The following is a 26,911-nucleotide window of genomic DNA, read 5'->3' as shown; positions in this document are numbered from 1 at the left end:
ACAAGGTCAAACTTCTTTTTTAGAATAAAAACGTTTAGTTCTTCATGAGAGCTTCATTGCATAATCTTTTGTATTTAAAAACTCAATCCAAAGGAATGAGAAGATGAGGAAATAGTTTCGAGTCCCAGTTAGCTACGGTATTTTTAAAGAGAAAATAATTAATTCTCATGATCATTTGTATGTAAAACTGAGGAAATGAGTGAGAGAATGGATACATTAGGCGAGAAGTATAAATCAGGGTTATTAATTTATTTTTTATGGCTAATATGAATAGGTTTGTACACTATTGTGAATGAATCTTGAGGCAAAGGCAAAGGGTAAACAAAGGCCAAGGGAAGTAATACTTGAAACAAATAAGTTTAGACTATCCTATATCCCGATACAATAGCTATTTTTAAGAGTAAGATGAAAGCTGGGAACGGACATCCATAGCATACATAATGAATATCATTGTTTTCCAAAAATATTAATCCAGGGTTTTTCAGTCAGGATACAAACTTGACCTGAAACTTCTAAATATGGGTTTTACCGATGAAGTTATATTAACGATGCATCAAAAACAACCGAGTATTTTCCATAAATTAGAGAAATGAATAGTTCAAGTAGATGACTAGATACTTAGTTTTTGTTATAATGAGAGGTATTTTCAAATGTATTTTGGGGCAGTTCTCACTTGGGCAATTCCTATACACAACTTCAGAGGAAGAAGAAGAAATTCTTTGTTTTTCATGCAAATTAAGAGAGGTAAGTCTGCTTCAATAAAGACACACGAGTCCTCCCCCATTTAATTGGCGAAAAAGACAATCTGTAAGTGTAGGTTTTGTGCCATTTGTTATATATATAGATGTTCTACACGAATAATATACCGATTCTTATGACATTTAGTAATAAATAAAGTATCTAAGTACTCTTTGAATATTACATTCAGTAGAACTTATGGCCTGCCATCTAGTGGTAAGTTAGTAATACTAGCAGAAACCGTTAAAATGCTTTAAAAACTTCCATCTATTTTATCTATGCATATTCTATGGTAGTAATATGCTGAATATTATAAAATTTAGTGATAAAAAAGTATTTGATTATTCTTTATACAGTACATTCAATAGAACATGTATCCTGCCATCTATTGGTAAACTAGTAATACTAAAAGAAGCCGTTACATAATTGTTCACAAACATAAATAAAGTTTCTCATCTCTCATCTTCGGCTTCTTCCAAGACCTAGCGAAATCAAGCCTTGTTACTTTGTGCAAAACCATAAAAGTTACGAGAATTAATACTTGAAATTGCATTATAGGCAATTTTACTTTACTTTGAACTAAGGCAAGTATATGGGAAAGGTGTAGGGTGATATATATGGTGTAGTATATCCAATATATCTTGCAGTTTCCAAGTGAGAAGAGGTAATATGTGGCTCGTTCCGATCGCTTGACACTAAGGGGCTATGTTGCTTCGCCAGTTATTTCACAAAATAACTCCATAATTGAGTAATATTTCCTTAAAAAATGTCATTAGTTCATATATATTTATATATGGAATCGTATTTTGAGAAGGAATAAGAGATTGCGGTCTTTATAGTGTCTTTTAACGTCGAAATATAGCGTAGCATTATGCAGTCGAGTCTTTACCCGTTAAGTAGGGCATAAGGTCAGTGATCAGGCTAAATAACGTTCGAGTACCGTTAGAGGGGGACGGCCGGTCTTGGTAGGTTTTCTCTATTTCAAGTAGTAACTCAGGACTACAGTAACCTACTGTAAGTTAAAACTAACCTGGGATATGTGCTGGCTGCAGACTGAAGGCAGCCTGTTCCTAGGTTAGGCTTGGGTTTTATATAGTAGGTTTATTCTGATTTCCCATAGGTTTATCAATAGTTGGAACCGGAATTATTTAATTTTATTCTAAGATCTAGGTTAGCTTAATTAATTGTGTGAATACGTTCAAGTGGTTATTTTTGCCGCTTTAGGAGTAGCCGTATGTACGTCACTATACAGTTCAAGATTAGAGTAAAACTTTTACCAAACGCTGTCTTCTGTCCCATTTTCCTTTTCTGTGGCTTATTATTTGATGCGGTTTGCCAGATTTCTCGGCAATTGAACAAACCCCTTTTTTTCCTGACGTTTTATGTTAGTACAGGTTATTTGGAGGTGTATGTATGATAGTGGTCACCTGTATGTATAATGACAACTGACTAAGAATACGGCAGTGTAATGGGGATCAAGGGGGCGTTAGCCCTCCTGTTAGGTAAGTAGATAAGTTCACGGCTTGTAGATCAGGTTAGGGGGGAAGTTTAGGTTAGTTGGTGCCCATTTTTTATACACACACGAGGAACTGGCTGCTGATATACAAAGGCTCCATTATTTAATTTATTGGTAAACTAATGCAGTGCTTCAATTTTTATCATCTAGGCAATCAAAGTCATTTCAAGGAATGGACGAGTGCTGGTAATTTTGGTGTTTTTATGTGTGACAAATTAGTGCATGAGCCTAATAACTTGGGTATCAATCTACTTCCATTGTCTGTTGTTTACTTTACGGAGGCTAATTGTATTTTATTGCACGCGCGTTGTTCGTGGTCGCTAGTGCTAGTTCTATTTTTGTATGACGTAATCTTTGGGATGCATCATGGACCAATTCAAATCTTACAAATCTTGTTAAAATTCTCAGAAGTTGTTTTGCAGTAGCTATTCCTCCCTCCCCTCACCTCATTTTTGGTTCAGCCTTGACTAACATTACAAGAAGTAGTCTTCCCAGAGGGCCGTTCGATGTATTTAGATAATTTATTGGGGGTGTGTGTAAGATAGTGGCCACCTATATGTATAATGGCTGTTGACTAAGAATACGGCAGTGTACGGGGGATCACAGGGGGCTGTTAGCCCTTCTGTTAGGTAAGTAGGTAAGGACGCGGCCTGTAAGTTTAGGTTAGTTGGTATCCATTTTTTATGCACGCAGGAGGAACTGGCCGCTGATGTACAAAGGCTCCATTATTTGTTTTATTGGTAAACTATATAATACAGTGCTTCGAATTTTACTTTCTAGGCTAACAAAGTCATTATAAGGAATGGACGAGTGCTGGTAATTTTGATGTTTTTATCTGTTTGACAAATTAATGCGGGAGCATAATAACTTACGTATCATTCTACTAAAATGTTAATGTCACTTCTAATGTCCTAAGTCTATTGTTTACTTTTCGGAGGCTAATGGTATTTTGTTGCATGTGCGTTGTTCGTGATCACTAGTGCAAGATTTTTTTTAATGACGTAATCTTTAGGATGCATCATGGACCAATTAAAATCTTACAAATATTTAAGGTAATTTTTTCAGAAATTGTTTTACAGTAGCCATTCTCCCCCCCCCCCCCCCTCAACTCCTGCCCCTTTTGAGTTCAGCTGTGACTAGCATCACACGAAGAAATTTCCCCAGTGGGTCGTTCGATGTATTTAGATAATTTATTTGGGTTGTATGTATGATAGCGGCAACCTGTATGTTTGATGACGACTGACTGTGTAACTGGGTTGCAAGGGGATGTTAGCCTCTCCGTTAGGTAAGTAGGTAAGGACACAGCTTGTAGGTTAGGTTGGGGGTGGGAAATTTAGGTTAGTTGGTGCCCATTTTTAATACATGCAGGAGGAACTGGCAGCTGATATGCAAATGCTCCATTTATTGTAATTTAGTAAATTTTTGTACAGTAATTGATTATATTTGACACTTTCCGTTCACTACCTCCTGTTACTCATTGAAAGTATAGAATATAATCGAAACCACCAGATTAGCACCATCCAGCCGAGAATGTTTAACTGTGAGTGAAGCAAAGACCATTTGGGAGAATTGATTTAAATTATATAAGTTGTAAGTATAGATATGATACTTGAATTTCATGCTACATATATGTACCATATATTTTTCCAGCTGTTTATGCTTATGTCAACCTGCAGGCTAGGCCTGCGTTTGTTGTTAATTGTGGAAGTAGGTAAACAGTAAGTGGTATTCTAATCAAAGAAATCATAGACTAAAGTTTGTTAAATGTAATTAGTGAAAAAAAAAATCAAATTCCCCAAAATGTGATGATAATCGAGTATGTCAACATTCTTGGCTGAATTTAACGTCAATTCATTAGGATAGTTTTCAGCTGCATGCTTTCGTCCCCCTTGGATCTACTCTTAAGCTATCCTCAAAATTGTCTTTTTAAACAATACATCGTAACCTCCTATAGGATGCAGTTGAAAGTTATTTAGTTCTTCGCTTACCTCAAGATGGGAGATCAAAGAGATTGATGTACTATCATCCAAAATAGGGAAGCGTCTGCTGATCAGGCTGTAGGAGTATTCAATTTCTAATCAAAAGCTACCTAACCTAATGTAGTGAGTGCATTTTGACTAGTTGCAAGCTACCTAACCTAATGTAGTGAGTGCATTTTGACTAGTTGTAAGCTACCTAACGTAATGTAGTGAATGCATTCGTAGTTTCAGGAATTTCTCTCTCAATTCTTGCTACCACCCTCAGCCCTGTTTACTTTGCATTTCTGGGATTTAGTCTCCTTTGAAGGATTTTTTGTGTCTATACTTTGACGACCAGTGGAAGAAGTTGATAAGCTCCTTTAATTTTTGTCGATGCCGAGGAGAAATTTCTAGCCTTCGGCATGAGCCTTTTTTAAAGTTCTACCTTTTGTATCACTGGTTAATCGTGCTGTATGCACGGTGTTTTGCCTACCCTTGTACATTCCAACATGTTGAAAACATGATTGTCCGTATGTTTTGTATGCAGTAATTTTATTTGAAGGGACACTCCATGGTTTTTTTTCTTTTTAGAAATCTAGAATATGGTTTATAAACTACTGAATTTGAATTTGGTAAGATTATCTGGCATAGAGTACACACAACTAAATTTTGGAAATGATTGGGAAACTTAATTTTTTGTAGCAAAATCTAGGCACCTTGAAAATATCCAGAAAGTGAGCTGTGGGAGATTATAGAATTATGATTAGCTAAAGACATTACTTAGCTGGTACGTAGAGATGAGATACGAATTGGGGGAGTTGTCCATACTCATGAGGAGTTTCAAGCAGTATTTCCCAATTAGAGAACTTTCATTCCTAGAGAGGGACATCTCAAAGTTCTTAGTTCTCTTAAGCATCTGCCATGTGAATCCCCTAAGGAGAGTATCTGATTCAGACCTAACATTCAAGACTTGTCTTCCTGCTTGCCTTAGCCTTGACGAAGAGGGGGAGCGAGTCGCGTGTCATCTCGTATGCAACGGAGCATTCTGAAAGATGGAAGGAGGTCTCCTTTATGTTTATTCTAGAGTTTGCGGCAAAGATCAAGGCCCCTGCTGTTCATGACTCCTTGTTCGAACTCTTCTCCATCTCCAGGTTGCGACCAGCGATAGTGATGACCTGGTTTTATTTTGTGAGGGGTTACAGATGAAAGCACCAGAGGCTACTGCTCAGTACTAGAGGGGTTGAGAAACAGATATACAAGAAAAGTTTCCTTCTGGTTTTACGAGACCATCAAACATTTACACATGGAGATTCTACAATCGAACCATCCAGAGCGTGAGCTCACGAAGTCAGTGGCCTCGACTCTATCCTAGCTTTCAAGAAGATTCTCTCAATGAAGCAAGTGCTGAAGGGAGGTGTCTGAAAGCGCCAGACAACCTTCACTGCCCAAGTCCATCAGGAATGTATCCATAAATCCCTGGATACTTCTACCCTTGGAGCTGGTAACTATTTAACAGGTTTTGTAGCAAGCCTCACTCCCGTACAGGACCAGAAGTATCTTGTCTGAGATGGTGGTCGTTATGTACTGTACGTCTAAGAATGGAAGATAAGAATGACACTTTTTTCTTCTCACTTGGGGAGCAGCAGTCGCACCAATGTGTTGCCGGACCAGAAGCTACAGGCAGATAGGATGTGCTACCAATTAATTTAGTTTGTTCCGTAACTGGAATACAAAGCATGCTATTTATTAGGGGTTATACTTATGGCGGAGCTGACATGACGAGCCATTAAAATTTAGCGAGGGTTAACTACCCACACCGCTAGTTAGTTGGGGGTAGGGGGGGGGGGGTAGCTTGCTACCACTCTTGTTCACACACCTGTGATTTAGTCACTTTACTTTTGGCTTGGTTGGAGAGCGGTTGTTTCCTCTCTCCCTCCTCGTCTATTCTGGACTCTTTTAACTCACTTTTTCTTATACATGTATATATATGAAAACATTCTTAATATATATATATATATATATATATATATATATATATATATATATATATATATATATATATATATATATATATATATATATATATATATGTATACATATATTTTTCAATATTAAACTTACCCGATAATCATGTAGCTGTCAACTCCGTTGCCCGACAGAATTCTACGGGAGGGATACGCCAGCTATCACTATACTAGAAGGGGGTGTACTCACCAGCGCCACCTGTGGCCAGGTACTGCAGTACTTCTTGTTGACACCACCTCAATATTTCCTCTGTCGTGCTTCCGGCAAGACGTTCTTGGATACGCTTATGATTTTGGAGTATTGTTCACGGTTTTTGGTGAAGTATTTCTCTAAGATTTCAGCTTTCGCTATACTGGAAACTTTTCTAATTAGCTTAGATAGCTTTTATTTGGTTTTGATTAATGGTTAACGATCTTTTGCTTGATTTGGAATCCCCCTTGACTTGCTCTTTGATTCAAGAGATCTGACCTTTCACAAGCCCCTCCCCATAGACGATGTAGGTCTTGTAAAAGGCGTATTCCGAAGGCCTCGGTTGATCCTCACACCGCTTGTTCTGACTGTAGGGAAAGACCCTGTCAGTTGGAAGATCGATGTGAGGAATGCGCCGGACTTTCGGAACTTGAATTTGTTCGATTCCTTAAATATTCAACCAAGTTAGAGAGAGAGAGAGTTAGGAGGAGTTCTTCTCGCTCTTCGCTTTTTTCCTCACCTCATGATCCTCAACCTTTTCCTCCCCCTGTAGTGGCTACCCCCGAACCTACTATTTGTGCTCAGCCTGATATGTCAGTTGTTTTGCGTGCCATTCAGGCTTTAGGTGACAAAGTGGAATCGGTGGTTAGTGACCATAAGTCTCTTTTGGCAGACGTCAAAGAACTTAAGGTCAAAAGTGCAGTGGGAGGTGATAGTGCCAGTGCTGTGCCAAGTGCTAGTGTCAGTGCGGTGCCGAGTGCTAGTGTCAGTGTCAGTGTTGTGCGTGAGGGTACTTCTGTGCGTGCCAGTCGTCCTCCCAGTCCGGGACCTCTTGCAAGCTCCCAAGCCCAGGGGAGAAGCAATGTCGAAGGGCAAAAGGGTTCGGCAGGCCTTGATCGGCGCACAGAAGTATCCTCGGTGGTTGCGGGCGTGTCTTACAGAGACCGTCACTCCCACCCGCAGACGATTGAGCCCGTCTTTTACTCGTCTGCAGAAGAAATATCGGGGAGGAAACGCTGGACTCAGGTCTCAAGACCTCTTAAACGTAAAGTCCAGACCTCAAGAGTTCAACAACCCGGATGCAGTCATTGGATTAGCTCTGACTCTCCGCTGTCATCAGGTGACTGTACACCTGCCAAGAGAGGTAAGGCGATACCTCAACAGACCTCATCTTCTGTTAAGGCTTTGCCTCAGCAGACCTTAGCGTCTGCTGATCCCAAGATGACTTTGCTGCAGTCCATGCAGTCGCAGCTTGCGGTCTTAATGCGTGAGTTTCAGGCTGAGAAGGTTGCACCTCCTCCTGCGAGCGCTCCGCCTCACCGCAGTCCAGTCTGCCAGGCGTACGAAGTTGAGGTTCCTCAGGCTACCTTACCGCGTTCTGAGTTGCCAGTTACCAGCGGTGTGCAGCAACCTCAGCCTTCCTTAAGGCAACCTCAACAATGGGAGCAGGAGTCTTATGCTTTACTTCCTCCTCTTCCTCTTGCGGTTAGACCATCGAGGCAACAACCTCTTGAGGTACGACAACCTCTTCCATCCATGAGGCAGCCACCTCAGCTCTCGCTGCAGCGACCTCAACTCTCCTCAAGGCGAGAGCCTCAACTCTTAAGGCTAGCACCTCAGGAACCTCAACTCGCGAGACAGGAACTGCGTTCTGCGCAGCCGCTACCTCAACTCTCGCAGCTCACACCTCAGGAACCTCAACTCGTTCCTCAGGAACCTGCTACTGCGCATCCGCAACCCTTGCAGCAAGCGCAACTCTTGAGACAGGAAGCTCATGCTAGGAGTCAGCCACCTCAACCCATGCGCCTACCTTCCTCCACTCTTCTTGACCAGCCTTTGCAGCCTGAACCTCAGGTTTTAACTCAGCAACAGAGACTTGAGGATGAAACCACAAGTGTTTATGCACCCGCTTGTTCAGATTCTGCTGTTCAGCATACCGCTGTTACTTTACCTCTCACTTCGCTACACTCTGGTGATGAGGTTTCTGAGGAGGAAGCTGCGCACCTAGATCCCTCTTCGGACGTGGAGGAACCCAAGTCTTCTCCTCTACCCATTGACTTTCGTAAGGTCCTGGCTCTTTTCAGAGAGGTATACCCGGACCATTTTGTTTCTGCTACCCCCCGCTCTCCTCCATCTGAGTTTTCGCTGGGCATGCAACCGGTTAAGTCAGCCTATACTAAGCTCGTCTTTGCTAGATCCTCTAAGAGAGCTTTAAGAATATTAGGGGATTGGTTGCAGTCCAAATAGCAACTAGGGAAGACTTCCTTTATGTTCCCACCTACTAAGCTCACTTCTAAGGCGGGCGTTTGGTATGCCACAGGAGAGGAACCAGGCTTGGGAGTCCCTGCCTCTGCCCAGGCTGATTTCTCAAGTTTGGTCGACTCTCCTCGTAGATCAGCGATGAGGCGCTCTAAGGTGTGCTGGACCTTTTCCGACTTAGACCACTTCTTAAAGGGTGTATTTCGTGCCTTTGAGATTTTCAATTTTCTCGACTGGTGCCTGGGGGCCCTGAGCAAGAAGACCTCCCCTGCGGACAAGGACTCAGCCATGCTTTTAATGTCCTGCATGGATAAAGCAATTCGGGATGGGTCCGGCGAGCTTGCTTCAATGTTTGTTTCAGGAGTTCTTAAGAAAAGGGAGCAACTTTGCACTTTTCTTTCTTTCAGCATCACACCTTGTCAAAGGTCTCAACTCCTTTTTGCTCCGCTTTCTAAGTTCTTGTTCCCCGAAGAGCTTATCAAGGATTTGTCTGCGGCCCTGATTCAGAAGGACACTCATGATCTTGTGGCCTCTTCAGCTCGTAAGGCTAAGGTTGCTCCCTCAGTTCCCAGGACTTACCGCACCCCAGTGGCTGATACTCCTGCTACAAGGTTTATTCCGCCCTTTCGTGGCAGAGCCCCCAGCCGAGGAAGCTCCCGTCCAGACTCTTCCAGGAGCAGGTCTAGGAAAGGTCCCAAGACTTCAAAAGGCAAACACTGACTCTCCTCCTCTCCAGACAGCAGTAGGAGCCAGACTCAAGACCTTCTGGCAAGCTTGGGAAAGGAGAGGTGCAGACGCCCAGTCTGTCAGGTGTCTAAGGGAGGGTTACAGGATACCATTCTGCCGCAAACCCCCTCTGACCACTTCTCCCATCAACCTCTCTCCCAACTACAAGGAAAAGGACAAGAGGCTAGCGTTGCACCAGGAGGTGTCGCTCCTGTTACAGAAGAAGGCAGTGGTTATAGTCCGGGACCATCAATCCCCGGGCTTCTACAACCGTCTCTTTCTGGTGGCCAAGAAGACAGGAGGTTGGAGACCGGTGCTGGACGTCAGCGCGCTCAATGCTTATGTCACCAAGCAGACGTTCACTATGGAGACGACGAAGTCGGTCCTAGCAGCGGTCAGGCAGGAGGACTGGATGGTCTCGTTGGATCTGAAAGACGCTTACTTTCACGTTCCTATTCATCCAGACTCCCAACCTTTCCTGAGATTCGTTTTTGGAAAGGTTGTGTACCAATTCCAAGCCCTGTGTTTTGGCCTAAGCACAGCTCCTATGCTGTTTACGCATCTGATGAGGAATATTGCAAAATTCCTCCACTTATCGGACATCAGAGCCTCCCTTTATTTAGACGACTGGCTGTTGAGAGCCTCCACGAGTCGTCGCTGTCTGGAGAGTCTCAACTGGACTTTGGACTTGATCAAGGAACTGGGTCTATTAGTCAACTTAGAAAAGTCCCAGCTCATTCCCTCCCAATCCATAGTTTACCTGGGAATGGAGATTCGGAGTCAGGATTTTCGGGCTTTTCCATCGGCCCCAAGGATAAGCCAAGCCCTAGAATGCATCCTGAGCATGCTGAAGAGGAACAGTTGCTCGGTGAGACAGTGGATGAGTCTAACAGGGACCCTGTCATCGTTAGCCCTGTTCGTCGAGTTAGGGAGACTCCACCTCCGCCCTCTCCAATTCCATCTAGCAGCTCATTGGGACAAGGATTTGGCGCTCGAAGCAGTCTCTATTCCTGTCACCAAAGAGATGAAGACCACTCTTTTGTGGTGGAAGACCAACCTCCTTCTCAAGGAGGGCCTATCGTTAGCGATTCAGACCCCCAATCTTCATCTCTTCTCGGATGCATCAGACTCGGGCTGGGGCTCGACCTTGAACGGACAGGAATGCTCGGGAACATGGAACAGGGAACAGGAAACGCTCCACATCAACTGCAAGGAGCTGCTGGCAGTTCATATGGCCCTTATGAACTTCAAGTCCCTCCTGCTAGGCAAGGTGGTGGAGGTGAACTCCGACAACACCACAGCCTTGGCTTACATCTCCAAGCAGGGAGGGACCCATTCGAGGAACCTGTACGAGATAGCAAGGGACCTCCTCATTTGGTCAAGAAGTCTAAACCTCACTCTAGTAACGAGGTTCATTCAGGGCAACATGAACGTCTCAGCAGATCGCCTAAGCAGAAAAGATCAAGTCATCCCCACGGAATGGACCCTTCACAAGAGCGTGTGCAACAGACTTTGGACCTTGTGGGGTCAACCTACGATAGATCTGTTTGCCACCTCCATGACCAAGAGGCTTCCGTTGTACTGTTCCCCAGTTCCAGACCCAGCAGCAGTTCATGTGGATGCTTTTCTGCTGAATTGGTCCCATCTCGACCTTTACGCATTCCCACCGTTCAAGATCATCAACAGAGTCATTCAGAAGTTCGTCTCGCACGAAGGGACACGGCTGACGCTGGTTGCTCCCCTTTGGCCTGCAAGAGAATGGTTCACAGAGGTACTACAATGGCTGGTCGACGTTCCCAGGACTCTCCCTCTAAGAGTGGACCTTCTACGTCAACCTCACGTAAAGAAGGTACACCCAAACCTCCACGCTCTTCGTCTGACTGCCTTCAGACTGTCGAAAGATTCGCTAGAGCTAGAGGCTTTTCGAAGGAGGCAGCCAGAGCGATTGCCAGAGCAAGGAGGGTATCCACTCGTAGAGTCTACCAATCCAAGTGGGAAGTCTTCCGAAGCTGGTGTAGAGCCAATGCAGTTTCCTCTACCAATACCTCTGTAACCCAAATAGCTGACTTCCTATTACATCTAAGGAATGAGAGATCCCTTTCGGCTCCTACGATTAAAGGGTACAGAAGTATGTTGGCTTCAGTTCTCCGCCACAGAGGTTTGGACCTTTCTTCCAACAAGGACCTTCAAGACATCCTTAAATCTTTCGAGACTTCTAAAGAACGTCGTTTATCCACTCCAGGCTGGAATCTAGACGTAGTCTTAAGGTTCCTTATGTCTCCTAGGTTCGAACCTCTCCAGTCAGCTTCCTTCAAGGACCTTACCCTCAAGACTCTTTTCCTCGTCTGCCTTGCAACAGCTAAGAGAGTTAGTGAGGTTCACGCCTTCAGCAAGAACATTGGGTTCACATCCGAATCTGCAACATGTTCTTTACAGCTCGGATTTTTAGCTAAGAATGAACGTCCTTCACGTCCTTGGCCTAGATCGTTTGAAATTCCTAGCCTTTCCAACATGGTGGGTAACGAGCTAGAAAGAGTTCTTTGCCCTGTCAGAGCTCTGAAATATTATCTTAATAGGTCAAAACCTATACGAGGACAGTCAGAAGCCTTATGGTGTGCAATCAAGAAACCTTCGATGCCCATGTCCAAAAACGGAGTTTCGTATTATATAAGGCTTCTGATTAGAGAAGCCCATTCTCACATGAAGGATGAAGACCTTGCTTTGCTGAAGGTAAGGACCCACGAAGTGAGAGCCGTAGCCACTTCGATGGCCTTTAATAAGAACCGTTCTCTGCAGAGCATTATGGATGCAACTTATTGGAGGAGCAAGTCAGTGTTTGCATCATTTTATCTTAAAGATGTCCAGTCTCTTTACGAGAACTGCTACACCCTGGGACCATTCGTAGCAGCGAGTGCAGTAGTAGGTGAGGGCTCAGCCACTACATTCCCTTAATCCCATAACCTTTTTTTAACCTTTCTCTTGAATGCTTTTATTGTTGTTTTTTGGGTTGTTACGGTAGGCTAAGAAGCCTTCTGCATCCTTTGTTGATTTGGCGGGTGGTCAATTCATTCTTGAGAAGCGCCTGGGTTAGAGGTTGTGTAGAGGTCCTTTAGTATGGGTTGCAGCCCTGTATACTTTAGCACCTTAGAGTTGATTCAGCCTCCTAAGAGGAACGCTGCGCTCAGTAAGGAAGACGAACTTATTAAAGGCAGAGTAACGGTTCAAGTCGACTTCCTTACCAGGTACTTATTATTTCATTGTTATTCTGAATAACTGATTATATGAAATACGGGATACTTAGCTATCCTTTAGTCATGTACACTGGTTTTCACCCACCCCCCTGGGTGTGAATCAGCTACATGATTATCGGGTAAGTTTAATATTGAAAAATGTTATTTTCATTAGTAAAATAAATTTTTGAATATACTTACCCGATAATCATGATTTAATTGACCCACCCTTCCTCCCCATAGAGAACCAGTGGACCGAGGAAATATTGAGGTGGTGTCAACAAGAAGTACTGCAGTACCTGGCCACAGGTGGCGCTGGTGAGTACACCCCCTTCTAGTATAGTGATAGCTGGCGTATCCCTCCCGTAGAATTCTGTCGGGCAACGGAGTTGACAGCTACATGATTATCGGGTAAGTATATTCAAAAATTTATTTTACTAATGAAAATAACATATTTATATGTACTGTATATATATATATGTATGTATAGAAATGTGATAAGTTTCCTTTTCAGTGTTTGTGCTGTGTGTGTGATACATATACAACAACGACACTTGCGTAGATTAGCAAGGCCAGCACAGTTCCACTTCGTGGGGAACGACCTCTCCCTCTCTGGTCCATCGGTCTTCTCTTCGGCATATAGGCTAACCGTTAACTCGGCCGCCGCAGGGGAATCGTCATTGCCTGGACCCTCTTCATTTAACTATTGTCTTCGCCTTTTCCAGTTTTCTACGGGAAACATGGATTTCTGAGCGAAGGGAATGTGGCCTCTCAGAGATTGACTACGGTCTTTCTCTTCTCGAGGTCGTTCACTTTTACAACAACAGTGTACTATTGGGCGAAGCTCCTTTCCCGTGCGCGGGTTAGGTTGCTCTTCTGATTGTTTGTCTCAATTATTTTTAGTGAAATTATAATTGTATTTTAACTTTCAGCTTTTCTCCGTGGGGAACACTTCCCTTCAGAGGATCAGTGATTCTCACTATTAGTGAATATTCTTAGCTGATTTAAATAAATGTAATTCTGTTTTTATTACAGTTACTCCGCTCCCCCCTTCTCCCGTGGATGTCGACTGGGGAAGGAAGGACACATTAGTTATTTTGATGTTGTTCCCTCGGGGTTCCTCTTCGGAGTTCCTCCCTAGGGAATTTCTGTTAAATAATTAATTTTATGAATAGAACTTACCTGGCAGCCATATATATATAGCTAATGTCTCTGACTTTCAGCAGAATTTTTCAAAACGCGGCAACCGCCTTGTGGTGGTAATGCAGTTAGGTGGATAACAACCTTTACAGGGTGGTACAAGGAATCATTCCCGTTTTCTGTTCTTCAGTTCATCTCTGCCGGTCGGATCGACAATACGTTGGTCTGTCATTAAGAGTTTTTCTTCGCTTTCCCTGTTTCGCTGTACCAGTCTGCTATTTGGTGAAGTACACTGATTTGGGGATTTGGCAATCGTGTTTGTTATTTCTTTGCTTTTTTGCTATTTTCATTATGAGTGATAAAATTCAATTCCGTGTCTGTGCGAATGAGGAATGTAAGGTGAGGTTACCGAAAATGGCGGTAGACCCTGACACCGTGTGTTTGAATTGTAGGGGTTTTGAATGTGCCCTTAATAATAGGTGCGGGGAATGTAAGGTTTTGGATGAAAAAGATTGGTTGACTATGAAGCGCTATGTGCGTAAACTAGAGCTCGATAGAGTTAGGAGAGCTTCTAGGTCTACCTGTAAATCTAAGTCTGTTGGGAAAGAAGACGAACTTAGTGTAGATTAATCCTTTGAGCCTATAATTAATTCCTCTTTGGAAGTTGATCCTTCCCTTGAGTTAGTAACTCCTGCCCCTTCTACAGGATCCGTATCTGCGGATGACACTCGGTACGCTAGGATGGCTGCCGAGTTGAAGGCCATTAAAGAACAACTTGCACCCTTTAAAGGTAAGAAAAGTGAAAGTGATTTTAGTGCTTGTGAAAGTGCAGTGGAGGTGGTGACTGACCGAACCTGTCATTACCCTAGGTCTAGATCTCTACCAAGCTCCCAGGACCAAGGGAGAAGGTACGTCGACAACCGAAAGGGGGTGAGAGGTACGTACCCTCGGTCAGCCGTCGACTCAGACAGTCCTGTTGTCGATTCCCAGGCTGCTCTTGACCGTCACGGAAAAGACGTGTCGGATGTGATGATTTCTTCTCCGAATCCCTCTTCCAGACGTAAATGGAAGTTTGAAGCTTCAAGACCTACGAAGAGGAGGTGGTACTGCGACGAACTGTCTCGTTCTTTCTCTCCCGGTTCAAGTAGCTACGAACCTTGTCCGTCGGAGGACGATTTCGACTCCGTGCCTATGAAAAGGACGAAGTCTAAGCCCGCAAGTCAGGATATAACAGCCGAAGATCCTTCCCCTTCTACGAGTGTTATTCGTCAGCCCTCTCCTTCGTGACCGCAAGACCCAGCAGAAGTTGCTAAATCCTTTATGTCTGTCATGCAGAAACAACTTTTTACGTTGGTGCGAGCGATTAGCCGCCCTCACGCCCAGTCAGATAGACGTAAAGACGACTCTTTGCCTATTAAGAAGTCAACTTCTAAGAGGGAACGGAGTTCTTCTCCTAAGGAAACGTTACTCTCTTCGTCGAAGACACGACACCGTTCTGCTTCCTCTACTGCTCGGCGCCAGGACGATACCTCCTCTCTCTCTCGGCGCCAGGACGATACTTCCTCTCATCGCCAGGACGATACCTCCTCTCGTTGCCAGGACGATACCGCCTCTCGTTCACGACGCCAGGACGATACCGCTTCTCGTTCACGATGCCAGGACGATGCCGCGTCTGCGTCTCGTTCACGACCCCAGGACGATACTGCCTCTCGTTCATGACGCCAGGACGATACCGCTTCTCGTTCTCGACGCCAGGACGACTCTGCCTCTCGCTCTCGGCGCCAGGACGATACCAGCGTGCTTCCTCAGGATGATACTGCCTCTTGTTCCAAGGACTCTTCTAGTGCTCGGCGCCAGGACGATACCTCTTCCCGGCGCCAGGACGATACCAGCCTGCTTCCTCAGGACGATACTGCCTCTTGTTCCAAGGACTCTTCTAGCGCTCGGCGCCAGGACGATACCTCTTCCCGCCGCCAGGACGATACCTCTTCCCGCCGCCAGGACGATACCTCTTCCCGGCGCCAGGACGACACCTACACTCGGCACCAGGACGCAAGCTTTTCTCGTGTTCAAGCTTCTTGCAGCCCTCTTTTGCAGGACGATTCTTTTGATTTGCCGTTGTCTGATTCTAAGGAGCCTTCTTCTCGTTCGAAGGATGTTGCAGATGTGGATCAGGACCTCGAGGAGGTCTCTGATGACGATGATAAACCTGCTGACGCTGCCGGAGATTACAAAGTTCTCTCTCGCTCCCTTCTTGAACTTTATGGAGAGGAATTCCAACCTGCTGCTCCGCAATCTCCTCAATCCCAATTTAGCAGAAAGAAGGCCAAGAAACAGTTGGTCTTCATCAAGATGAAGCTGTCGATTTCTGAAAAGAAGGCTCTTGGCGAAGATTGATGACTGGATGAAGGAACGGAGACAAGCAGTTAAGACTTCCTTCTCGTTTCCACCTGCTCGTCTTGCTTCAAAGGGTGGTATGTGGTATGAGACTGGGGAACCTTTGGGTCTGGGAGTGCCTTCCTCCTCCAAGGGTGACTTCTCTGGCATAGTGGACTCAGCTAGAAGGCATGCTCTCAACTCATCCAAGGTCATGTGGTCAATGTCGGAGCTGGATCATCTCGTCAAAGGAATTTTTAGAGCCTTTGAGGTTTTTAGTTTTCTAGACTGGTCGCTAGGGACTCTGGCAAGGAAGACTGACCAGATGGAAGGATCTCGAGACCTAACCAGTATTATGTCCTGTATGGACAAGGCCCTCAGAGATGGGCGAATGAGTTGGCTTCGCTGTTCTCAGCTGGAATCCTAAAGAAGAGGGCCCTGCTTTGCTCTTTTACTTCAAGGTATGTTACCATTGCACAGAAGTCTGAGCTTCTTTACGCCCCCTGTCTCAACATCTTTTTCCCGAGACCCTGGTGAGAGACATTACGCTTTTGCTGGCCCAAAAAGCCACCCAAGACCTGTTATCTCGTTCGGCTCGTAAGCCCTTGGCAGGCACTCCTTCTTCTTCGAAACAGGAGGAAAAGAAATTCCAGCAGCCCTTTCGAGGCAGGGCTACTTCAAGACCAAATTTCAGAGGAAGAAGGCAAGTTCAGGACCAAGATCGAACCGAGGTTCGTTCAGAGCTTGCTCCAGAAAATGAAGTTCATCTCCTCCAGACAGTAGGCGAAGACTGTCAGGTTTTTGGCAGTCTTGGAAGAGAAGAGGGGTGGACACCTGGTCCCTCTCAGTCCTCAAGGAAGGATACAAGATCCCCTTTCTGAAGAAACCTCCTTTCGCAGATACTCCGCCGGCCTTAGTAGCTCAGTACACAGATCCGGGGATACAGAAGGCCCTCCTAGACCTAGTCGACCAAATGCTGGACAAGGGAGCGATAGAACCGGTTCGGGATCTATCCTCCCCAGGCTTTTACAATCACCTGTTTCTAGTGCCCAAGAACTCGGGCGGATGGAGACCCGTCCTGGATGTCAGCTCTGAACGTCTTCGTGGAGAAGACGAAGTTCTCCATGGAGACGACTCAGTCTGTGCTGGCATCAGTACGTCCAGGAGACTGGATGGTTTCCCTCGATCTGCAGGACGCGTATTTTCACGTCCCCATCCATCCGACTTCAAGGAAGTACCTGAGATTTGTAATGCAGAGCAAGTGCTTCCAATTCAGAGCGCTTTGTTTCGGTCTCGGCACGGTGCCTCAAGTCTTCACCAGAATAATGGCGAATGTGTCAGGCTGGCTGCATCAAGAGGGGATAAGGATATCCTTTTATCTGGACGATTGGCTGGTTCAGTCACGATCGAAGGAGAAATGTCTGGAGGATTTACGGAAGACGTTTATGATGGCTCAAGATCTAGGCCTGGTCATCAACAGGGAGAAGTCTCAGATCAAGCCGAGTCAGACTATTCTCTACGAAGTGTTCACCCCTCTCGTTCGCGAGAGAGGCCACTCATAGAGACACCTCTTCGGAGGATCACGCTGCTCATCAGTTCCTGATCATCCTACCAGTCGATCTACCAGCACAACCTTGCGCTGCAACTTAGATCGTGGACTTTGGTCCTGGACTCTTCTATGGACCTTTCACGGTTGCCATCAGTGGATGTTCGCCCTTCCAAAGGGCACATCCCAGTTCCTGATTGTCCTATCAGCTGACCTGCCAATCTACCAACACATTCTTTACTTCGGTCCTGGACTCTAACGGGAACCTTTTTACAGTCCCCATTGGTGGATGCTCGCCCTTCCAAAGGGCACATCGCAGTTCCTGATCGTCCTGCCAGCTGACCTATCGATCTACCAACACAACCTTACGCCGCTATTAGTCCTTGGACTTCAGTCCTGAACTCTTCTGTGGACCTTTACGGTCCCCATCATGGATGTTTGCCCTTCCAATGGGCTCATCCCAGTTTCTGGTTGTCCTGCCAGCTGACCTGCCAACCTACTAGTGCTCTTTTGCCAGCAGTTCGTGACTCGCACTTACTAGTCAACCTCTTCTTGTAGTTTCCTAGAGCAGAAGGTATACAACATACTTCTCGCTACTGGCCGTTCGCCATCACACTAAAGTGATTGGCAAACGCTCGACAACCTTCATCAACGCCTTGTCGACAGGGAACTACTTGCGAGCACTCTCCAACTGCACAGTAACCACGATACCCAACGGTTGATTAACATTTGCCAGATTGATTCTATTCTAAGGAATAGCATCAATCCCATGAGGGCGCATGGCAAGGCTAAGCGTTGCCCTCCTTCTGTTAGTTAAAGACATTCACTCTCAGAGAAGTATTCTTACACTGGGTATCACACCTGATCCTTTACGACATGAGTCAAGACTCCAGCGTCGACAATATTCCATGCAAAAGGATCCGCAAGGAGCTGTCCCTTTGGGTCGATGTCCACTCCATGTTGGAATTTGAACAAGGGTTAAGACCTCGTCTTCATTTGCACTGTGGACCTAAAGGACACTTACTCCCAGGTCCAAACCATCCATCTAGGAAGGTTGGAAGATTCAGTCTAGACAAACAAGAAACACCAGTTCAAGGCACTGTGCTTCGGTCTTTCCACTACACCCATCCTGGTCTCACAGGATCGGCTTCTGTCTCCTCTGTTTCGGGACGACTGACTGACCTTTTCAGACTCAGTGGCAACCTTGCATTAACACCAGAACTTTTGAAGTCTTTTTACCAAGATCCAGTGATCAGAGTAAACCTGCGGAAGTCTTCCCTACTTCCCTCCCAGAAGACTGGTGTATCTGGGAATGATTCTAGACACCAATATCCACAAAACCTTGTCGAAACGAGAACAACTCCCATTCCAAAGGGACTTGATTTGGACTGGAATCAGACCCTTGATCCCCCAAACATTCTGACCCCCATGGGACCAGAAGTTTGGACAAACCTTAAGGGAGGGGTGTCAGTCGAGAATCTACAGAGCGGCATAACCTTCTCATCCTTCCCCACCCCTCGGTCTTGAGGCTGTGTTTAGAACACATCAAAAGAAGAGAGGAGGGACCATAGTGCTGCACCACACGACCTCAGCCCTCTGGACAGTGTCCGAAAGTACCTTCACTTGAATCTCTTAAGAGATGAAGACCAACTTTCCGGTCCTTCAGCAGCCTCGTCGGTTCCTAACAGACCACTCAGTGATGTGATGGACGACACACCACACAACACATAGAGACTCCCATCGACAAGCAAGAAGGAACTTGCTTGTAGCCTCTTCCCATCTAACAGTATAAACACTAAGATGGGCCAAAGCCCGTTCGGTACCACTATCTGCCCGCTTCATTCCAGACTAGAAGAACTTGCTCGCCAAAAATCTGTGCACAGCATCTCAGATAAGGTATACCGAATGGTCTTTGGATCACCTTGTAGCCGACAAAGTCCCGACTTTACGAGGTCCTTCAACTAGGGATCTGTTCGCAACGCTCCTGAATCTCAGGCTGCTGTTGCTCCCCACCCCTAGACCCCAAGACTCTGGCAACAATGGTGGGTACAACAATGAAGTTTACGTCTCGTCCGTTTTATCTGGAGAAGGACACTCAAGAAGGCTAGAACATCGGTCAACCTCTCAAGGACTCTCCTAGCTCCGCTATGACATTATGCAGAACGATTTCCAAACCTTTTGCAGCTCCTGATAGTCTCCAAGAGAACCCTTTCCACATCACAGACAACCCACTTCGACACTTGCCACAAGCTATAGCTTTGCTATGATTGTACGCCAGGAGACTACCCAATACCTCTTTCGCAAAAAGGTTGTCTAGATATCTGAGGAATTCCTCAGCATCAGTCTACCAGGCAGTATAACGTCTTGTGTGGTTGGTGTCATGTGAAAGTGTCTCTCTCCACTCGATACCTCGATTCCAGCAATAGTGGAATCCTCGAGTATATACAAGAGTAAAAGACCCCCTATTCAGTTTCGACAGGTAAAGACGATCACTCAACCTTGATCCTGCACCTTCAAACTGAAAGAAAGGGACACCCTCTCATCAATAGGCTTTTCCTACCTCATACAGACTTACAACTTGCCTTTCCCCAGTCGGAATTGAGACCTTCCTCTCGGAAAATGGTTCAAATTCTCCTATCCTTAAAGAGACCTCCTTATGTTCCACTTCACCAGACAACAAATTTTCTCCTGATTTAAGAATACAATGTTCCTACACACTCGGACAGCAACCATACGAGTCGAGGAACTTCATGGTCTCTCTTTCGACATCGCTCATTATTGAGAAGGGCGAAAGACAATGTTCAGTTTCGTCCCTGAGTATGTCGCCAGACACAGTGTCGAGAGATGACGGATCCTACACAAGTCTCCATTTGGTAATGGACGATCCTGATCATCCGTTACTGTACCCAGGGTAAGGTATGAGACTTTACCTAAAGAAAACGGCAACAGCCCACCCGAGTCCCTTCTCTTGTCATCAGCACTGGGAGAGACTAGAGGAGGATCACCGAAACATCATCTCGAGATGACGACTCACAGTGTCGGGTGCATAACTATGCCCCTGGTCCTTCTTAGCAGATTACTCTGTGACGCAGGTTTTACAAGAAAGGATGTGAATGCTCCAGGTGACTTTCACAACCTTTCTCCTGCAAGACGTGACCCACAGGAACTCGATACGATCTCTATTGGTCCGGTGGTGGCTGTACAACAGCTGGTTGTATACCTCAAGCTCCATATTGGACAAGTAGCAGAAGGTTGAGGGCACTGTTACCCGGTTATAGTCTGCGTGAATGAAAAGATTTGACTGGCTCTTATTCTTTTCTTCATCCTACCCTCTCGTTGGGAAAGCAGCATCCTGGGTTCTCTGCATAAGCTGACCTCAAACCACTGCAGGTAAACCATGCTCCCTTGTGTACCTAGTATTAAGCTAATACTGTTGCGTCCCCATACCCTGGCGAGGTGGTATTGGGAAGTCTTGGTTACATCAGGTTTTTCTTACATAGATTCGGAATAACTTTACCTAGACAGTCACACTTCTGCACGTCTCAACACAGCTTGCGTAGGACGCGGACCTTGCGTAGGAAGGTTTAGCGAGGGCAGGGACTCGTTATTTTTGAGTACTAACATACTCAGATAAGGAGCCCCCGGACAAAGCCAAAAGCCAGATTGGCAGGGACGTCCACCCTTCCTAGTGGGCGTGTCACCCCTAATAAATAGCATGGTTTGTATTCCAGTTACGGAACAAATGACAAATTCGTAGATAATTTGTATTTTTCCTAACTATACAAACCTTAGCTATTTATACAAACTTGCCCACCATCCCTATCCCCCTTGAAGTCCTACCTCCAAGCAAAGTGACTAAATCACAGGTGTGTGAATGGGAGTGGTAGCAAGCTACCCCCCTTACCCCTGCTAACCAGCGGTGTGGGTAGTTAACCGTCGCTAAATTTTAATGGCTCGTCATTTCAGCTTCGCCAAAAGTATATCCCCTAATAAATAGCTAATGTTCGTATAGATAGGAAAAATACAAATTATCTCCGAATTTGTCATATTTCAATACAATTTGAGTAGTATTTATGTACAGCATCTCCCCTATCCCTAGACTTCATATTCTAAATATCCTATAGTATATTGATTCTTCAGTGACCACCTTATGTAATAATGCCCCTGACTGGTGAACGCCAGGCTGGGGTTCGAGTCCTGCTCAAACTTGTTAGTTTCTTTGGTCACTCCAACCTCACCATCCTTGTGAGCTAAGGATGGGGGTTTTGGGGGGAACTTATAGGTCTATTCGCTGATTCATCAGAAGCCATTGCCTGGCCCTCCTTGGTCCTAGCTTGTGTGGAGAGGGTTTTTGGGTGCTTATCATATGTATACACTGTATATGTTCAGTCTCAGGGCAATGTCACTGTCCCTTGCCCCTGCCATTGATGAATGGTCTTTAAACCTTTAAAACCAGTTCTCTTGTAGGAACTTAGTACCTGCAACATCTTCATACTCAGGTAGTTAGGAGGTTGACAGGAAGTCGTGACTTTTGCTCCTTAAAGGACTAAAGGACATTGACATTTCTTGGTCAAGACACCTGCCAGATTAGTTATCGGGGACCTCCCTCCGAAAAAGGATTCTTCTATTGAAGGTTGATGGATTGTTAGGTGAAAAAAACATAATAGTTTGTGTTGTGTCGAAACATAATGGTTTATGTTAAGTGTAGAAACATAGTGGTTTGTGTTGTGTGTAGAAACATAATGGTTTGTGTTATATGTAGAAACATAATGGTTTGTGTTATGCATAGAAAAACAATGTTTGTGTGACGCATAGAAACACAATGGTTTGTGTTACGTGTAAAAACACAATGGTTTGTGTTATACATAGAAACACAATGGCTTGTTTATGTAGAAACGTAATAGTTTGTGTTATGTGTAGGAACATATCACAAATTTTAAAGGAATTTGTATTTTTTGTACCGTAACTATGCAAACTTGAGACCTTCGAGTTACACAGTCTGCCTCAACCATCCTGTAAGTCATAGATTAGATTAAGGTTTGATCTTCCTCCCTCCCAACAGTCTACCATTGCTTACCTTTTTAGAAAGTTTAACTGCTGGTTCCAGCTTCGTTGAAGTCAGACTTCTAGTAAAAGTTGATTATATATGATTAGGAAAAATACAAGATACTACTTTAAAATTTTTAATTTCTAAGATTACTAGCCATTTTCAGTTTTGTATTATCACGTCTGTTTATATGTAAAGTACTGTATTTAACAGGTATTTTTATTTACAGATCCCAATCACATGACGTCGCCCCACCCGATTGTCCACTATCGCAAGCCTGCCAGAGCGCTTATGTCTTCTTGAAAATCTGGTCACAGTGTTAGTGAAGAAGATTTTGAAATCTATGGTTGTTGGAGATCCATTGAAAGAAAAGATCTCATAATTGAAAGGCTTCCTATAAGTATTAACTGGTTGGTAGTATGTAGTATGTTTTATACCATATTTTGACTGTCAAATCACAAATTTATCCATCACTGCTTTGTGTCAGCGGTGATTTTTGTATGTAATCTTATTTATACGTAGCTTTAAGTATGTGAAAAAGGTTTGGCCTTGACTAAGAAGGATAGCAAATATGTTATGATGGATGGATTGTAGACATCGTAGCGTCTGCTATGGAGGTAACTTAGAGTTCAAAGGGTCTGGAAACAAACTCCTAGCCATGGGCGATTCAGTAATAGAGGAGGCCATGATAGCCTCCTCTCTGATGGACGACGCCATCATCGACGGCGCCTACGACGATTATGCCGACATGAGCTCGTTCAGTGCCAACCTGTGCGATGTCGTGCAGGACGATGACATGGGCATGTACGATGCACCGGACGAGCAGGACATGTACAATAGCAAAAGTAAGCGCCTAATTTGTAAGAGATGTGGAAAGGCCTTTAGGAATAAAATCTTGCTGAAAAAACACACTGCCATGCATACGAAAGAACCGTTGTTTGATTGTGAGGAGTGCGATAAAAAGTTCAGTCGGAAGGAAAGTCTGACGAGACACAGGCTAGTCCACTCTGGCATGAAGTTTTATGAGTGTTCAGAGTGCGGCCGAATGTTTAACCAAAACGGCCACCTGAGAACACACATGCTTACCCACACCAAGGAGAAAAACTTTCAGTGTGATAGTTGTAACATGAAGTTCGCTCGCAAAGATAATCTGAAAAGGCACTATCTGTTACACAGCCGTAAGAAGTCGTTCGAGTGTTCTATCTGTGCAAAACGTTTCAACCAGAATGGGCATTTGGAGTCCCACATGCTCACCCACACACAGGAGAAGAACTTTGAGTGCGAAGATTGTTTTATGAAATTTGCTCGAAGGGATACTCTCAAAAGACACATGCTCGTTCACACAAAAGAGAAAGCCTTCGAGTGTGATAATTGTAGTGCAAAATTTGTTCAAAATTCACACCTAAAAGCCCATCTCCTCGTTCATACCCGCGAAAAGAAGTTCAATTGTACGGATTGCGACAAGACATTCGCCAGGAAGGGAAGTCTCAAGCGTCACATGTGCGTTCACACTGGAGAGCGTAATTTCGAATGTACCGAGTGCGGCAAGACCTTCGTACAGAAGACACATTTGAACAAGCACCAGGCGATGCACTCGGGAGGTAGGGACAAGATGGGTGATGACCATGAAGACGAATTCTTGGAGAATATCAATAAAGTTGAGGTTCACATTTTAAGTCCTTCAAAAGTGGGCAAAAATGGCAAGCCTATCAAGCGGAGGAATAAAAAGTGCATAAAAAATCCGCCTGGGAAAGATGAAGTAAGCAAGAAAGAATTGACTAATTTAAAGCCTAACAATCCATCTGGTACCCCAGATGGAGTAGGCTCTGAATCTAAACCTGACCTGCCTGCAGATGCGAGTGCCTGTAAAGAAGAAATTGAGACAAAGGTTGAAAATGAGGCTTCAAAAAGAAGTCAGTCTACATCAGGAGATAGACCCCCGTCAGGAGATCATACGGCATCAGGAAGTCAGTCTGCCTCTGGAAATCAGTCTAACGCAGGAAATCAACCCATGAGGAGTCAGCAGGCTACAATGACAAACATGCAACAGCAAAGTACGTCTCACCCTGTTGGAGTCAATAACGTTCAGCATTGCCCCCCAGGCAACGATAGGAATCCATCCACAGGTGTCAATCCAGGAAACCAAGATGCAGTTCAGATCCAACCCCACAATCTTTTGGCCAATAGCAACTCAGTGATGGCCTTGGCTCTTTTAGATCACTTTCTAACTGGTAATGAATCTCAGGAGAATGTAGCTGTGACGGCATCTGGTGAAAAGGGCAAAGCTAATAACCAGTGGGGCCAGAAAACACAGCAGGAGCTCTTGGCTGCCCAGACATTATCCGCAATTGGCCAGAGAGCTTCGGTTGTGAGCGAAAACCACCAGGGGTATGGACAGGCCCCCTGTGTCAGTCCACAAATTCCTTCCTGCAATATGCAACCTGTTCCGCAGGGAGTCTTAGCCTCTGGACCAGCCACGATGAAGATCAGGCCCCCTACCAGTGGACAGTGGATCCCGCAGGAGAAAGGTCTCGTCCATCCCCAGAACATTGTGTACAACGTCCCCCCTCCGGCCCACGAGATCTTTCGATACTATACGCCTGCTAACATGCCTTTACATCATCCAGGAAACCGGTATCCAGATGGCTCTTGCATTCCTGCCGACATGCGGGCCACTCCCAGAAAACCTAAGTACCCACAGAAAGTGTTATTGCCCCCAGGGGATTGGCAGCAAATGCCAATGCATCCCGGCAGTATGAACACAGGGATGCCCATGTACGCTCACACTAAACACCCATCGGATCCTCCGCGCATGTTGGACCGACCATGAGATCAGTTTTGGGGTGGGGTTTAAGTTCTTTTTAAATTTTTACAAGTATAAACAACACATTTTACTTTGAAGGAACTAAACGTTATAAATTTACATGGTTCCCATGGTTTAATTAGTTTATCTGGTTTGATTAATTTTATGGGTGAAGGCTAGAATCATCTTGTATTCGAATTGATTCACATCACTTGTTACCTTCATCTTTCTTTTATCATAAGATTTGTTGATTATTCTCGACTTGCTGGTACACTCTGTACTGTACATTTAAGTTTTAGTGTTATTTATGCAAGAATTTTTTTTTGTCCTGATATAGAGAGAATTGGTGTGAAAGTTGGAGACTGGCAGAGGGTGATGGCAAAAGGTCTTATACCGTACATAACCAGTTCCGTAACGTAAGGTCAGTTCATTCCTCGGCACAGTACTGTCTTTTGTAAGCGTACTGCCTACTTTCAGTTTTTAAAGGAGGTGACTTTGGTGTTGTAGCTACATACTAGAGTTGTATGTAACTGGAAATGTTTTTTTTTCCTTTTTGAAAGAGGTGATGCCCTTTAATATACAGAAGGTCCCCAGCTTACAAACTCAATGTTGTTATTATATTATTATTAAATTAATATTATTATTATTATTACTACTAGGTAAGCTACAACCCTAGTTGGGAAAGCAAGATGCTATAAGCCCAAGGGCTCCAGTATGGAAAAATAGCCCAGTGAGGAAAGGAAATAAGGAAATAAATGATATAAGAATTAAATATTTTAAAAAACATTAACAACAATAAAACAGATATTTATGGTTATTAAATGATATAATATTTTATTACAATATTTCGTTATCTTTTCTTAGTTATTTTCTGCTGGATTTGTGTTTGTATCTACACATGTTTGTATGTTGGGGACCTTCTGTATCACAATTTTAGCAGAGTTAGGAATCATTATACATTTAAGTTTGCTAGTTGCCGTATTTGGTTACAATGTAAAAAGTCTTTTTCCAGATGACAAGAGTAAGTACAACCGGTATACACTTAGCAAATTGTAATTACGACGCGAAATTGCAGGAAGTGACAGTGAGTGAGGAGAAACTGTCCTTAAAAACATTGTAGCTTTATTTTTGAGACTGTACGTAGGTTACTTAGACATGACATTTAAAAAATGCAGTTACTAACCATTAACTATGCTATTATATTGTATTATGTGACAGTTTGCTTAGAAAAATTTCTAATTCTTCCACATTATTGTACTGAAAGTCTTGATATTGATGTGGTATTAAAATGTCTAGCAAAAATATTGTCTTTTATTATTCATTGGTTATTTTAAAGATTTTATTTGTTTAAAAGACAT

General features: G+C 44.3%; 1 protein-coding gene across 1 annotated transcript; it reads left to right on the top strand.

Moving 5' to 3' along the window:
* Positions 1 to 1,185: 1,185 nt before the first annotated feature.
* On the top strand, positions 1,186 to 26,287 carry LOC137658603 (uncharacterized). Its single transcript, XM_068393524.1, has 2 exons — positions 1,186 to 1,322; positions 22,980 to 26,287. The coding sequence occupies exon 2, from the start codon at positions 23,334 to 23,336 to the stop codon at positions 25,578 to 25,580; it is 2,247 nt and encodes a 748-aa protein (XP_068249625.1). The 5' UTR covers positions 1,186 to 1,322; positions 22,980 to 23,333; the 3' UTR covers positions 25,581 to 26,287.
* Positions 26,288 to 26,911: the final 624 nt, after the last annotated feature.

This window comes from Palaemon carinicauda, chromosome 19, assembly GCF_036898095.1.
Source record: "Palaemon carinicauda isolate YSFRI2023 chromosome 19, ASM3689809v2, whole genome shotgun sequence".
Lineage (NCBI taxonomy): Eukaryota > Metazoa > Arthropoda > Malacostraca > Decapoda > Palaemonidae > Palaemon > Palaemon carinicauda.
This window is presented reverse-complemented; position numbering and strand designations above follow the sequence as displayed.